We start from the raw sequence: 14,948 nt of genomic DNA on the forward strand, positions 1-14,948 counted from the left end.
GGGGTTAGGGTTGGCTTTTTACTCTTTATCTCATCATTGGGACCCTTTGCTTTTCTTTTCTTTTCTTTCTTTCACCCCTCCAAAGAAAGAAAATGGCCCCTTTTCTGCAGTGATACTGACTCGTGATTGGAGAGAGTAGAGCAAAAGGACCGGTGGACCATCCTATTACAGTGAAACATGCTGCACCATATCCCGAAAGGGCATATGATTATTGTACTACCCCTACAATGTACTTTATTAGAAAAAGTGAATTTCTTTTTCAAAGAAATATAAATTAATTAATAAAGAAAGAGAAGGCTGAAGTTTGATGTAACCTGCAAGAAAAGGTATTAAGATCATGGTGTGTCTGTTCCCCAATTATTTATCTACCCTCTTTTATATTTTTTATTTTAATGTTTTTTTTGGGTTCAAGTGCCTTTCTGATTTATTTATCATTTGTAACACGCAAACACATCTTGCTTTTTGGTTTAAAAACTCACAACTCGAAACTCGAAACTCGAAACTTGAAACTTCACTTCCAAAACAGATATATATCGCGGCTCTCTCCGTCTTCGGTTTTTCAAACCTGTCTTGTAAGAAGCAAAAGCTAAACCTTCAGCTATGGAAGATAAAATGGAGGCCTCTTTAGATCAAAGAGAAACGACTCACCAAGATATTCCCAACAGACAGAAGGGTGGACTCATTACCATGCCATTCATAATAGGTACATTCGATGGATAATCACAAAAGTTCGTTTCCTTTGCATTCTCTAACTCAAGTGTTCCTATAAAGTTTACCATGTTTCTGGTGATCATTTTAGCTTTAGCTATGTCTTCGAATCTCTGTTTTTGAATATTCAGTAAAGCAGCAAACTATGGCATTCTATGCTTTTCTGGTACATGCAAAATACCCGCTTAAAGTACTTGTACTTTTTTTCAAAATAGAATTCTGGCATTGGTATTCTTAAAAGTTTTAGGTGAGCTCTCATGGTGATTTTGGTACCGTGTTTTGAGATTTTCGTTTTGAAATGTAGCCAATGAATCATTTGAGAAGGTGGCAAGTTATGGGCTGGTGCCAAACATGATACTGTACCTGATTAAAGACTATCACATGGGAGTTGCTAAAGGCACCAATACTCTCTTCTTCTGGCAAGCTGCTACCAATTTCACTCCTATCTTGTGTGCTTTCGTCGCTGATTCATATCTGGGTCGCTTCCTCACCATTGGCTTGGGCTCCATTTGCAGTCTCTTGGTAACTTTACTCCTGAAATCTTCTATCTTTTTAAGGCCATTTCCATTAAGTTCTATGATATTCTTGAGTTAATAGTCATATCATTTTCTTCTTAATGGTCATCGATTCCACGTGTAGTCTAGTTGGAAGTTGGAAGTCTAGCTTCCAAGTAAAACAATAATTTAATGTACTTGTTAACAAGTAAAGCAATTAATTAATTAGGTGATAATGGCCAGCTTTAGCTTAAGGAAGAATGTCCCTTCGGATCTTGTTTTAGTTTATTCCATTTGCTAAGTTAGCGCCTGTCACAAAGGGTTTGTCCCGGCAGCCCACGTGAATATAGGAAACATCTGACTTTTTGGCCCTGCCGCCCGAACGTACTACTATCAGTTCATCATTATTGGGAATAAAGCCTGGTGACAAAAATGGGTCATGGCCCTGGAGACTACTTTCTCTTCTTAATTCACTTTCTTGTTCATATTATAAAGTCTAATATACATGCCACCCGAGGTAAAGCTGGGGTGGTTGTGGTGGGTGGAGGTTGTTCGGTGTAGGCCTCGGACTTGAACAATAATGCTCCTTTCTTGTACCAAAACTTCTTTTTCAAACAATAAGACCAAAATATTCAGATAAAATGCAATTGTTCGAGTGTCTGTGGATCACAATAGCTTTGATGATTTATATATGCTTAGGGAGAGTGAATGGAAAAATTTAAGAAAATTTGATGTGGGCGTGATAATACCCATTTTTTTCTTTATTCCTCTAAAAAGAGTTTGCATTGATTTTTTTTCTCTTTACTAAAATTATAACTAAAAACCTAACGAAACCTAAAACTACCAAGAAAAAGGGGCAGTAAAGTTAGACATGTGTTTTTTTTTTTTTACCTTACCTTACAGAAGAGTGTACCTAGGCACAAAAGTGGTCTGTCTAATCAAAGGCGTCCTGCCCTATGGAGCCTAAGGCGCTTTAGTTGATTTATTCTGTGCCTCAGCACACGTCGGTGCAGGCTTTGACAACGCTGCTACCCATTAAAGACAAAAAATCTCTGAGGGTAAACATATCATGTTTATCAGCGTTGGACCGACTTGGTGCAAAAGTTTCCTTTGATGGACCCTGTTACCAGCCCTGACAAAGCTGCAACCAAAGCAAAAAATTGTGAAGGGATACATTTTTTGTTCAGCAGCACTGGACCGGCTTTTTGCAAAAGTTACCTTTGATTATCTGACCCCATTTTTTGGTTATTGAACAAAAATCTATACAAAGAGCCTTTTTCAGCACCGGTCCAGCCTGGTGCAATCCAATATATCTAAGTGATGGGAGGGTGTGAACAACGTGGCTTCCGAATCATTACATATTAGAGCTAGTTTGGTCTTCTAAGTTCATTTAGGCACGATTTGCTAATGGATTTGTGGTCCATTAATTAGCCTCCTAAGTTCACAAGAATTGAATGATGGCAATCCTATTGCCATTCATGATTTATTCATTTATAATTGAGAGAGTAGATTACTTCATTTGGGCCCGATTTGCTAGTGCACTTAATCGCCATTAGCATCTCATATCCACCAGAATGGGAAGAGGGTGATTCTATGACCATGCGTGTGTTATTTATTGATTTGTTTCATCAAGAAGGTAGCTTGTGCTTGCATATGTGTGTGTTTGAATATAGGACTCCATATCTTCTCAGAAGTGGCCGGTCAAGAGATGATTAATGCCTGCGATTAGGTTAAATTCTGAATTTCTAATTGCCTTCTTGATGCATGCCTATGGCATAAACTGGTAGACAAATGTAAATGATCTCATTATCTAAGAGTCAAATCTCAGACCATTCTTTTGGGTGAGATTCACTATTAAATCAAAGACTTTTCTGTTGGATATTTTTGTATGAACTAAACAGTAAAAGATTAATAAACTTTTAGGGTGTATGTTGCTTGGGTTTATGGGAAGGTGTGCATGTTTAACTAAATTAAGATGATTATGGATTTATGGCTAAGTGTCACAGACCTCCTAGAGAGTGACTTTTCCTTGAAGAAACTCGTGTGAAAACCGAATTACAACAATATTTCCATTTGATTTTAACTTGAATTTGGATAGTTAAATATATTGTGCTCTCTACCTTCTTGATATGTAGAGGTTTCAAAACTTTTTAGAATTCCTACACGAGATGCATTCATGCATATTATTCCATATATTCAATTCATTAATTTTTCAACAATTTCATGGTATATTATAAGTAACTTCAGCCAACGCCCTGCACCATATGTACGATTTGATTTAAATGCACTGTGTTGTGCTTAGTCATGAGAATCATCCTGACCTTCAATGCTACAGGGGATGATACTTTTGTGGTTAACAGCAATGATTCCACAGTCAAAGCCTTCCCCCTGCGATCTACTGACTCAGAGCTGCAGATCTCCAACAGCGGCTCAAATGACTCTATTGACCTGCTCATTTGTTCTCATATCCATTGGAGCTGGTGGTGTTAGACCATGCTCCTTGGCATTTGGAGCTGACCAATTGGACAGAAGAGATAACCCAAAAAATGACAGGGTCCTAGAAAGCTTCTTCGGCTGGTACTATGCTTCAGCAGCTATTTCTGTTCTAATTGCGTTGACAGGTATTGTCTACATTCAAGATCATCTTGGATGGAGAGTGGGCTTTGGAGTTCCAGCAATCGTAATGTTGCTCTCGGCTATCGTGTTTTTTCTTGCTTCTCCTCTCTATCTCAAGCAGAAAGCAAGCAGGAGCTTGTTAACTGGCTTTGTGCAAGTGGTTGTTGTTGCTTATAAAAACAGAAACCTGACATTTCCACTTCCAAACTCAAGTGAATGTTACCATCACAAAAGGGATTCAAAGATTGTTGCACCAACTGACAAGTTAAGGTACGACTCGATTATAGCACTATCCCTTTCCCTTATCATTTCGATATTGTGCTCGTATCTTTTTATAGACTTTGTTGCTTTTATGCTTATAGGTTTTTGAACAAAGCTTGCATCATCAGAAACCCCGAGCAAGACATAGCCCCGGACGGCTCAGCTTCGGACTCATGGGGTCTTTGCACAGTAGAGCAAGTAGAAGAGCTAAAAGCACTTATTAAGGTCTTACCAGTGTGGTCTACAGGGATCATCATGTCAATAAATTTAAGCCAAACTTCATTCCCTGTGCTCCAGGCTACCTCTATGGACAGATACCTTACAAAGAAGTTTCAGATTCCTGCTGGCTCTTATGCCATGTTCAACATCATTTCCCTAGCACTATGGGTCATTCTCTATGACCGTGCAATTCTTCCCATGGCATCGAAGATCAAGGGTAAACCGGTAAGGCTTGGTGTCAAACTAAGGATGGGGATTGGGCTATTCCTTACCTGCATGGCCATGGTAGTTTCAGCAATTGTTGAGAATGCCAGACGAAGAAAAGCAATTAGGGATGGGTTTCTAGACAATCCTCGTGCGGTTTTGGACATGTCTGCTATGTGGCTTGCGCCACAATTTTGCTTGAATGGCTTAGCTGAAGCTTTCACCGCGATAGGGCAGACAGAGTTCTTTTATTCTGAGGTCCCCAAGAGTATGTCAAGCATTGCTGCTGCTCTCTTTGGACTAGGATTGGCTGTGGCAAATGTGCTAGCTAGTGTTGTAGTGAGCATTATTGATGACATTACCGCAAGAGGCGGGAAAGAGAGTTGGGTTTCAAGTAATATAAACAAAGGTCGTATTGACAATTACTATTGGGTTCTCGCTGTATTGAGCTTTATCAATCTACTTTATTACTTTGTTTGTGCCTGGGCTTATGGACCTTGTGGTGAACAAGTAAAAAAAGTAAGCGATGCAGGGAATGGCGTGACGAAGGAAGAAGAGTCGTCTAATCTAGTGACCAAGGATAGAGATGAAGGGAATGGCTTGAAGGATGGAGAAGATCAGTGATCCAAGGGCCTGACATTTGCTAGCTTGATGAGTGTTTCAAGTCTTGGAATGACTGTTGCAGTTAAAATATGCCTGCATAGTCTGTGGTGTTAGTAGCTAGCTAGGAATATAGTTTTTGAAACCATCACTTCATTCCGCATCGTCTTTTTACTTGTGTGAATTTCTCTAAAATCTGTGCCATATACCATTCTTTACCCTCTTTTTACATTGTATTTTGTTACAGTATTTTACTAGATTGCAGAATATAGTGGTTGGTCTGATGATTGAGTCTTTGATTTACCTTCAACAATGTTTGCAGCTGCTTGATAACTAAATTTATTAAAAATGTCCTTTTCTTATTTTCTGGCCATCCCGCTATCTGTAAATATATATTTTTAAGCACCAATGTTGATCAGAAAGTAGTTCCCAATGGATTTTCAAATTTCAGTGCATTCAAAGCATGTTGGACTAAAAATATTGGCACTCTGAAACAGACTTAATTGTCGGTCTTGAACCCTTTGCGTCATCTGAAAAAGAAAGGCACCGGAATTACAATAAACATATCTATAATTATGATCTGGAAATTATTTAATTCCAGTACAAAATTATTGAGTAGTGTCTCATTTTGTTAGATCCTTTTGTTTGAAAAACCAGATGGAATCTTAAAAGTTAAAACCTCAATTATTCACTTTCAAGATTGTTTGCCGTTGTCACGACAAAGCTGGAAGGGCACCCTTGATGATGAACCGTTTCAGCAAGAACTCGTCTCTAGCATTAGAGTCATGGTGAAATGATGGTTAAATCCTAGCACTGTTAAAAGTCAATCCCATTGGCGAAAGCATATACATACTACCATAATATATATATATATATGTCATTCCTACTCTCCTTGACTTGCTCTCCGTAATCAAAAGCCATGATAGACAAACATTCCCCACCTTCTTTCAGACCAAACACAATCATTAGTCCACATTCCCTTGTCTTTTTACTCATCGCTGCCCACCACCTTTGATTCCTTCCTTCCAACACACATTCTTCCTCTTTACATATACCGATATACGTTAAACATGCGACTTCATTCCCCCTTCCCCACCATCCATCCCTTTGCAAAAAGGGCAAAAAGAGAAGGGACAAAAAATGACTTGTACCGCGCTCGTGACACAATTCCCGATGGCACTCTCTCCTATGTTGATGAGGCTGATCAGATTCTAAACGTGTCCGTACACTCCCTTGCTGCCGGTAAACAGGTCATTCTCTTCGGAGTTCCCGGTGCCTTTACACCCACATGCAGGTAAAACCTTATTTAAATGCTTACGAGTTTACTTCTACTTTTTCTTTGTTTTTATTATGGTGTGGAAAAGTGCAAAGGGAAATTAATTTGCTTAGTGCTTATTCTTCTACTTATAAGTCTCTTTAGTTTCTTTTCCACCAAACATGTTGCCCTTTTGATTTGCTACTACAAAACGACTACAATCTAATTAAAGATTTGATCAAATAGTTATCTTAAAAACTTACGATTAAACTAATAGATATTCATTCTTAGTTCTAACATTCTCAGAATTTTTTACTGACTTTGAAGTTTGTTATAGGAAAATTTTCTATAGATGGGGCCTTAAATCTCATTTATATTGTCCTCATTTTGAAACTTCCAAAATGATTGGCAGCTTGAAGCATGTTCCAGGATTCATTGAAAGAGCAGAGGAGCTGAAGTCAAAAGGCATTAGTGAGATTTTCTTAATCAGTGGTATTAAGAATTGTTTGTTTTTCCTTCTTCCAACTTATGACAAAATTTGCACGACCAAATTATGCTTTAATTATTATGAAACTCCCAAAAAATTTTGGGCCCTGTTGCAGTAAATGACCCATATGTGATGAAGGCTTGGGCAAAGTCATATCCCGAAAACAAGCATGTCAAGTTTTTCTCTGATAGCTCTGCAGCTTACATCAAAACTCTTGGTCTTGAGCTTGACGTCTCTGACAGAGGTTTTGGAGTTCGGTCACAAAGGTTTGCTCTCCTGATTGATGATCTTAAAGTGAAAGTTGCTAACGTGGAATCTGGTGGCCAGTTCAAAGTTTCCAGTGCTGAAGACATGCTCAAATCTCTCTGATTACTTGCTGCCTCACAACTCTACTATTTTATTTGTGTGTTATATTCTGTAATAATAACTTCGGTCTTACAAAGATGTTTTCAATGTACATTCTCAAGAAAATAATTTCTTGCTACTTGAACTGCCGTTGCTTTTGTAACCTGGGGAATGTCATTTAGTTTGTTAAGTTTACAGAAAAAAGTTGTTCTATAAGGGGAAAAAAAAACTAATGAATTATTCATAATCGGAAATGTCATTTGGTGATGCAAGGAAGAGATATTGAACTGTTGAAAATTTATCAGCCTGTATATCTGGTTTTTGCTAAGTCATGAACTATTTCATTGATTCAATAATTCAATGGGGTCACATAAGTTTGTAGCCTTACGTAGGAAAGCACACAGTTTTGACCCATATAAACCACCCACCCTATATAACCATTGCCTGAAACCTCTCTTACACAATGAAAGCCCACCCTGTACAGCTCCAGTCAATACCAAAAACATTTCACCAAAAACATTTACTTAGCCGAAAAGAGTTCCTAAGTCATCAACAGCCTGTATATCTATGTTAATTTTTTTTAAAGATTTTATTCATTTCTACTTATATTATGTAAACGAGTTATCAACATATAAATATTGAAAATATAATAAAATTTAATGATTGATTGTGTTTTCAAAATCAATTCATTGAGCACTCATTGATGTATGACAAAATTATCAAACTCTTATAGAATTTTTTTACAATAAAACAGTATAGAAGCAATCTAAGAAGAATTCAAGATGATGGAGAGAATGATTGTGAATTGTTTCTAATTGTTCTTTTTCTTTTTCTTTTTTATTCCTATTCAGAAAACCAAAAAGTGATATTTATAGATAAAGATGTCTTTTCCCAAAAACACAAAGGCCTATTTCCAAAACACTCAATTGTCCATATTTCAACAAATATAATTGTTTGGTTCTCGACATAATTATTTGAACAAACATAACTCTTGAATAGACACATTTGTTTAAAGGACTTTTTTCTATAATTTCATTCTTCCATTATTATTATTGGCATCATATTTTCTGTCATGACCCAAATCCGGGCGTTCATGACTAGCATGCATGAGCTCGACAGACAACCTCACGAGACTTAAGGAAGCCTTCATCCATATAAGGCTTTATAGCCATCATCATTATCATAAATTCATCTTAGTACATCATATTCATTTATAACTCCTTTGGCTCATAAACACATATAGACTTAACGTAATATCATTCTCCGCCATACTTTGGTTAGTTCATTAAGTCATCCTGACTTTTCATACATTTAACATAGGGCATCACATTGCTAACATAATATATTAACATATAAACATTGTCTACACAGTGCGGAAGTGTAAAACTTGATTATGACTCAACGGAGTGACTTGTCAGCATGGTAACCTATGAATTTCCAAAATTACGTGCCTGTAGGAGACAACATTAAGTCACCCGGTTCTCAGTGTCTATTTATCTGCACATACAATTGAAGAGGGTGAGTCACACTAATGCTTAATGAGAAGGAGCATATAACAATTGTAAATATGAAGGATAGTTGCTACATGTATCCTTTAAACATACATACATAGTAGTAAGCTTAACGTAAAAATAGTAGAACAAGTCAGACATCACTTGTCATAAGCATTCTATCATTTTTTGAGCAGCCATACTATGCTGCATTCATACATACCTTTCTATCGTATAACAATAGTAAGCTATTAAAGCCAGCAAAGCCTTTGCTTTAGGCCTCACAATTTTATAGGCCCCATAATTTTATATAATACAATTAATTATATTAAATATATAAATATTAAAATAATTAATAAAATATTTCTTAAATTAAGTGTCTATTAAATATTTATTTTCTTTCACTGCTTATCTTTTATTAATTCTCAACTATTTATCTTACTTTTTCACTTTTGTGAAAGTCAAAATAATTAACAAAATTACATATTCTCTCATTTTCCCAATTAGGTGCTTAATAAATTTCTATTTTTTATCACTTCCCAATTCCCATAATGCTAATAATTCTTAATTATTTTTTCTATTTTTAATGAATGTAATATGCTTTTAATAATCTTTAACTAATGATAATTTTTTTTTAATTTCAATAAAAGGGCCTAATTTATTTATTTTTTGCTCAGTAAGGGCTTCATTTAAATATTTACTTGCTTTAGACCTTTAAAGGTATTGAATTGCCCCTGACTATTTCTACCTTGCCTGTCATAGTCATTATCATTATAGCCGCTATTGACTTCCATCTATTGTATGAACTAGCCCACCATATGACTGTCTACATACATATTCAATGTACTTACCTCATGAGGGATCAATATGAGCTCTAGTCCCTTACGCTTGATATGCTTGCATTTCATTTTTCATCATAAACATACATATATCCATAGCTCCTACCTCAAGCCTTTACATTTTCATTATTCATAAAAGCCAATATCATAACATAAATTCACATGTTTACATCCTAAGGCGTGCCACTAGATGGTCATAATATCATATCTTTAAGTGGTCTTCCCTAGACATAACATAGTCATGTGTGGTGGCTAAACGACGGACAACATTTCATCATAGTCATGCCTCATTGCAGACGCAAACGATGAAGGACATAGTCAGCATCTGGAAAAGACTCAACAGATGGCATCATGGCACTACGAGCAGGAATCACAAGTAGTACGAAACCATTATCCTTGCGTACCACTATTTTTACTGGAAGCATACATAGTTACAAGGATATGGGCATACTTAACCCCATAACATACATCATCCGAAATTATCCACAAATAGAATATATTTATCTAACATCATTTCATTATCTGGAATCTTCCATGGACAGATCATATTCATCATTCATAATCATATGACCATTGACTTATACATTACATATCATCATAATCGTAATTCAGTGTTAATCATATTCCACATTTTATAAATAGCCTAGGTATAACTATTTAAGGCTTCTTATGTAATTCTCATAACATTCACTAGTTTAAACATGACAGATTTAAACACATACAGTATAAACACATTAAACATAGCATCACTTTCCACATCAGTTAGATTCATAATCATATCAACATCATTTAGACTCGGTATGTTCTTCATTTCATGCACATATTGCTAATATTTAGCCTAGGCATAATCCTTTTAGGCACATCATATTACTTCCATAACATACATGAGACTACGAATTCTACTTCTAGACATGTACATATACATATAAGCATAGCAAACATTATTCATGTTATCATAGGGAGCAAACATGCACACTTAGTCATCATGCTCTTAGTTCGTAAATCCTTACCTTGACACTTCAAGTGTTCCTTTATCGACCTTGCACAATTTATCTCACCAAAGTCTTAATATCAGCTCAATAGTTTACCACTTACTTCTCATTGTCATCTAGCATTTACAATGCACATTCATCAACATTCATACATTAATTCTCTATTTCATAACTAAATTCCCAACTTTCAAAGCAATTCCAGCTTTTTAACATAGCACATTTCTAATAATTCATCATACAAACTCAAGTTTCTCATATTCTTCAACAATGACTGATTCTTTTACCTTAAACATCAATTTGGCTCATACCAACTTCAGATCTCCAGCCAACTACAACTCCAACAACCACTAAAATTGAAACATAAAATTTTCAACTTTCAAACCGTTCAAATTGAAAATCAATTGATAACAAGCTTTAAATTTACCTTTAGATTGATTTTTTAGCCTCCAAATGCCTATTTTCAAGCCTCAAATTCATGTGGGGGAAGAAGGTTATGAGAGCAAAGGGAGAGGGTTTTATTTGGCTTTTGTTTTAAATGGACGGATTGCCCAAGGTTCTTATATTGTTTTGCCAATCTGTATGTATGTATCAATACATTTAGCAATGTATCGATATATCTCCATGGGTTCCTTTTAATTTTATCAATACATGAGGCATTATTTCGATAATGTTTAGACAGAATGCTCTTTGCCACCAATGTATCGATACGTTTCATCCAAAATGTTTCGTTCTTTAAATCTATTGATACATTTGGATATGTATTGATAGAAATAACATTCATTGCTATGTTCTTCAAATCTATCGATACAAGAGGCAATGTATCGATACATATTTCCCAAAATACTTTCTTATCTTCTTCTTACCTTCAGTGTATCAATACATGGAGCCAATGTATCGATACTTCTTGTCTAGAATGCACTTTTCCAACACTTAGAGCATTCCTAGCTCAAACGTCTAACACTTATTTCCGTTCCAATTTACATTACCCATTAGAATTTATCAAAATTAACCAATATCAACACACAAGCTCATCACATAATTCAAATCCTCATTCTTGCTCTATGTCACATAATGCATAAATCACATAAATCACATCTAGCATAATTGCTCTTAGATTATATTCATTTAAGTGCCAAACACATGCACTATATCATGTATATGCTAAACGTATGCACACATCATTTTGGGCTTTTACACACCTGAACATTATATATATATATATATCTCTATGGACATAAGCATATCCTTGAATTTATAAGCATAGATTTAATAATTCACTTAAGCTTTTTCAATAGCTTAACATGCGTTAACATGTTCAACATCAAGATCAAGGGTATTATATCCTCTCCTCCTTATAAAAATTCATCCTTGAATTTAACTTAACATTATTACATCAAATTCATGCTCAACTTTCAAAGAGCTACGAATATTTAACTCTCATAGCATCCTTAAGTTCCCACATTGCTTCTTCAATCGTATGACTTTGCCACAATGCTTTCACTAAGGCAACATCCTTGGAGCAAAGCCCTTTCATTTGCTGATCTAATATTGCTATGGGCTGCTCCTTGTACCTCAGTCTATCGTGCAATTAGACTTCATCATAATGAAACACATGCAAAGGATCGGGGACATATTTCCTGAGCATGGATATGTGAAAAATTAGGTGTACATCAGACATATTTCACAGTAATGCCAATTGATAAACCTCTGTGCCTACACATTTGAAAATCTCAAATGGTTCGATGTATCTAAGGCTTAACTTTCCCTTCTTGCCAAACCTCTTAACTCCCTTGGTTGGTGAAGTCTTTAAAAACATGTAGTTGCCTATTTCAAATTTTAGGATCTTCTTTCTATTGTAAGCATACGACTTTTGCCAACTTTGAGTTGTTTGTATTTTTTCACGTATTATGAGGATGCCTTGCTCCACTTCTTGGACCATTTCTGACCTCATACATTTTATGTCCTTAAGTTTAAGCCATCTAATAGGCGATCTACATCTTCACTTGTACTATACTTTAAATGGAACCATTCTGATAGAGGCTTGATAGTTATTATTGTAAGCAAATTTCGGCCAACGAAAAATAGAGATTCCAAGAATCCCCAAAATCTAGCACAATGGCCTTTAACATGTTTTCATGCATTTGAATTGTTCACTACGATTGATCATTAGTTTGTGGTGCTAAAATTGATCCCAGTGCCCAAGGTTGCTTGCAATTTCTTCTAAAATTGATTGGTGAATTGTGATCCCTGTCGAACACTATAGTTACTGGCACACCATGTAATCTTACAATTTCATCAACATAAATATGAACATATAGTGCAGTTTCGTACATAACCTTAATGGGTAGAAAATGGGCTAACTTTGTTAGCCTATCAACTATTACCCATATAACATCATAACCTTCTCTAGCCCGACGCAAGTCCGTCACAACATGTATCATTACATGTTTCCAATTCCGTTTGAGATTTGATAACAGTTGCAATAGTTTGGAGAGCTGTTAATGTTTAGCTTTAGCTTGTTGACATACCAAACATGTGGAGACATATTTTGCTATGCCTCTCTTCATTCCTGACCACTAATAATTAGATTTCATATCATGGTACATTTTCGTGGCTTTAAGGTGAATAGCATAAGCTGTAACATGAGCTTCCTCTAGTATTTCATTTTGTAAACCATTAAAATTAGGTACATAGACTTGTGATCAATACCTCATTAAACCATCTGTGCCATAAGAAGATTTCAGACGTTGTCCTTGCTCATGTCTCCAAAAATTTTCACCAGATATTGATTTCGATCCAGGGCATCTTCCATTCTATCTAAAATCATCAATCGAAGCCTGAAATGTGCTATCAAGGTGTCTGAACCGTTATCCTCAAATTGAACTCCCATGTTGCCCAAATCATAAAGACTTTGTACAATTGATAGTCTCTCCACAATCATGTGTGCCAAACTTCCCATTGACTTATGGCTTAGGACATTTGCCACAACATTTGCCTTGCCTGGATAATAGAGGATGGTACAATCAAAGTCTTTCAATAGTTCTAACCACTTATATTGCCTCAAATTTAAGTCTCTGTGCAGAAATATATATTTCTAACTTTTGTGATTAGTATATATCTCACTGGTTTCTCCATAGAGATAATATCACCATATCTTTAAGGTGAATATGATCACAGCCATTTTTAGATCATGTGTAGGGTAGTTTTGTTCATGTTTCTTTAGCTTACGAGATTCATATGTTATGACTTTCCCATTTTGCATCAATACGCGACCCGAACCAACCCATGAGACTTCATAATACATAGTGTAGCCTTCAGTTCCACAAGATAAGCTCAATATGAGCGTAGAAGTGAGACAAGCCTTAAGCCTTTGAAAACTTGTCTCATAGACATTTTAACCATTCAAATCTAACTATTTTTTGAGTTAATTTTATTAAAGGAGATAATATCCTTGAGAAATCTTGCACAAAGCATCTATAGTAATTGGCCATACCCATAAAACTTCAAATCTTTATAACATTCTTGGGCCTTGGCCAATTCTCAACTGCCTTTATCTTTAAAAGATCAACATGCACTCCTCGTTTAGATATGACATGCCCTAGAAAGCTAACTTCATTTAGCCAAAATTCACATTTCTCAAACTTCACATGTAGCTGATGCTCTCTGAGGGTTTGTAGCATGATTCTCAAGTGTTATATGTGTTCTTCTGGGCTCTTGGAATACAACAATATATCATCTAGAAACACAACCATAAATTTGTCCAAGTACGCCCGAAAAACTTTATTAATTGAATCTATAAAAGTTGCAGGGGCATTAGTGAGTCCAAATGACATCACTAAAAACTTAGTGTCCGTAGCATGTGCAAAAAGTAATCTTGGGTATATCATTCTCTCTTATTTTTAACTAGTGATACACGGAGCACAAATAGATCTTTGAAAAGCAAACTGCTGTTGTTGATTTCTCAAGCAAGTATGCGTATCACAAACAAGTAATATAGTAGAAAGTAGAATTCGTTCCCATGGAGAATTGAGTTAATTCCTAATGTCAACTACTAAAATTAACACACCTTAATCTTATTCAAACAACCTATTTATTAAAAAGAAAAAAAAATTAAAACTAATAACTAAAACTAATCTAAAATTTATTAGTAAAATTACTTTATTAGATTTGAGTGACTACCAGACCTAAGATTATAATATTCTTCAATACTTCATCTGATTATGGTCTCTATCTCCCTTAACTTAGTTTAATAGATTAAGTTGCTAACCTAGAATCCTACTTTATTTATAAGTCTCTATCAAGTTTCTCATAAAAATATCTCTCCTAATTAATTTATTATATGTCGTTTATGCAAATTAGATTGAAGAAAGATTCATTAAGTTCGTGCTCTAATCATGGTTCCATATGACTTATAGGTGTTTGTTTACCCTATATGCAA

The 14,948-nt window shown here is 35.5% G+C and overlaps 1 protein-coding gene and 1 pseudogene across 2 annotated transcripts; both read left to right on the forward strand.

Moving 5' to 3' along the window:
- Window positions 1-441: 441 nt before the first annotated feature.
- LOC110427469 (protein NRT1/ PTR FAMILY 1.2-like) lies at window positions 442-5,386 on the forward strand. The gene is made up of 4 exons (XM_021443006.2): window positions 442-703; window positions 1,013-1,230; window positions 3,538-4,088; window positions 4,181-5,386. The coding sequence occupies exons 1-4, from the start codon at window positions 601-603 to the stop codon at window positions 5,124-5,126; spliced, it is 1,818 nt and encodes a 605-aa protein (XP_021298681.1). The 5' UTR covers window positions 442-600; the 3' UTR covers window positions 5,127-5,386.
- A 786-nt stretch (window positions 5,387-6,172) lies between these two features.
- LOC110427486 (peroxiredoxin-2B pseudogene) lies at window positions 6,173-7,352 on the forward strand (annotated as a pseudogene). Its single transcript, XR_016352066.1, has 3 exons — window positions 6,173-6,396; window positions 6,770-6,849; window positions 6,960-7,352. The product of XR_016352066.1 is annotated as a peroxiredoxin-2B pseudogene (transcript).
- Window positions 7,353-14,948: the final 7,596 nt, after the last annotated feature.

This window comes from Theobroma umbraticum, unplaced genomic scaffold (genome assembly GCF_002168275.2).
Source record: "Theobroma umbraticum cultivar Fairchild unplaced genomic scaffold, ASM216827v3 scaffold_34.0, whole genome shotgun sequence".
Lineage (NCBI taxonomy): Eukaryota > Viridiplantae > Streptophyta > Magnoliopsida > Malvales > Malvaceae > Theobroma > Theobroma umbraticum.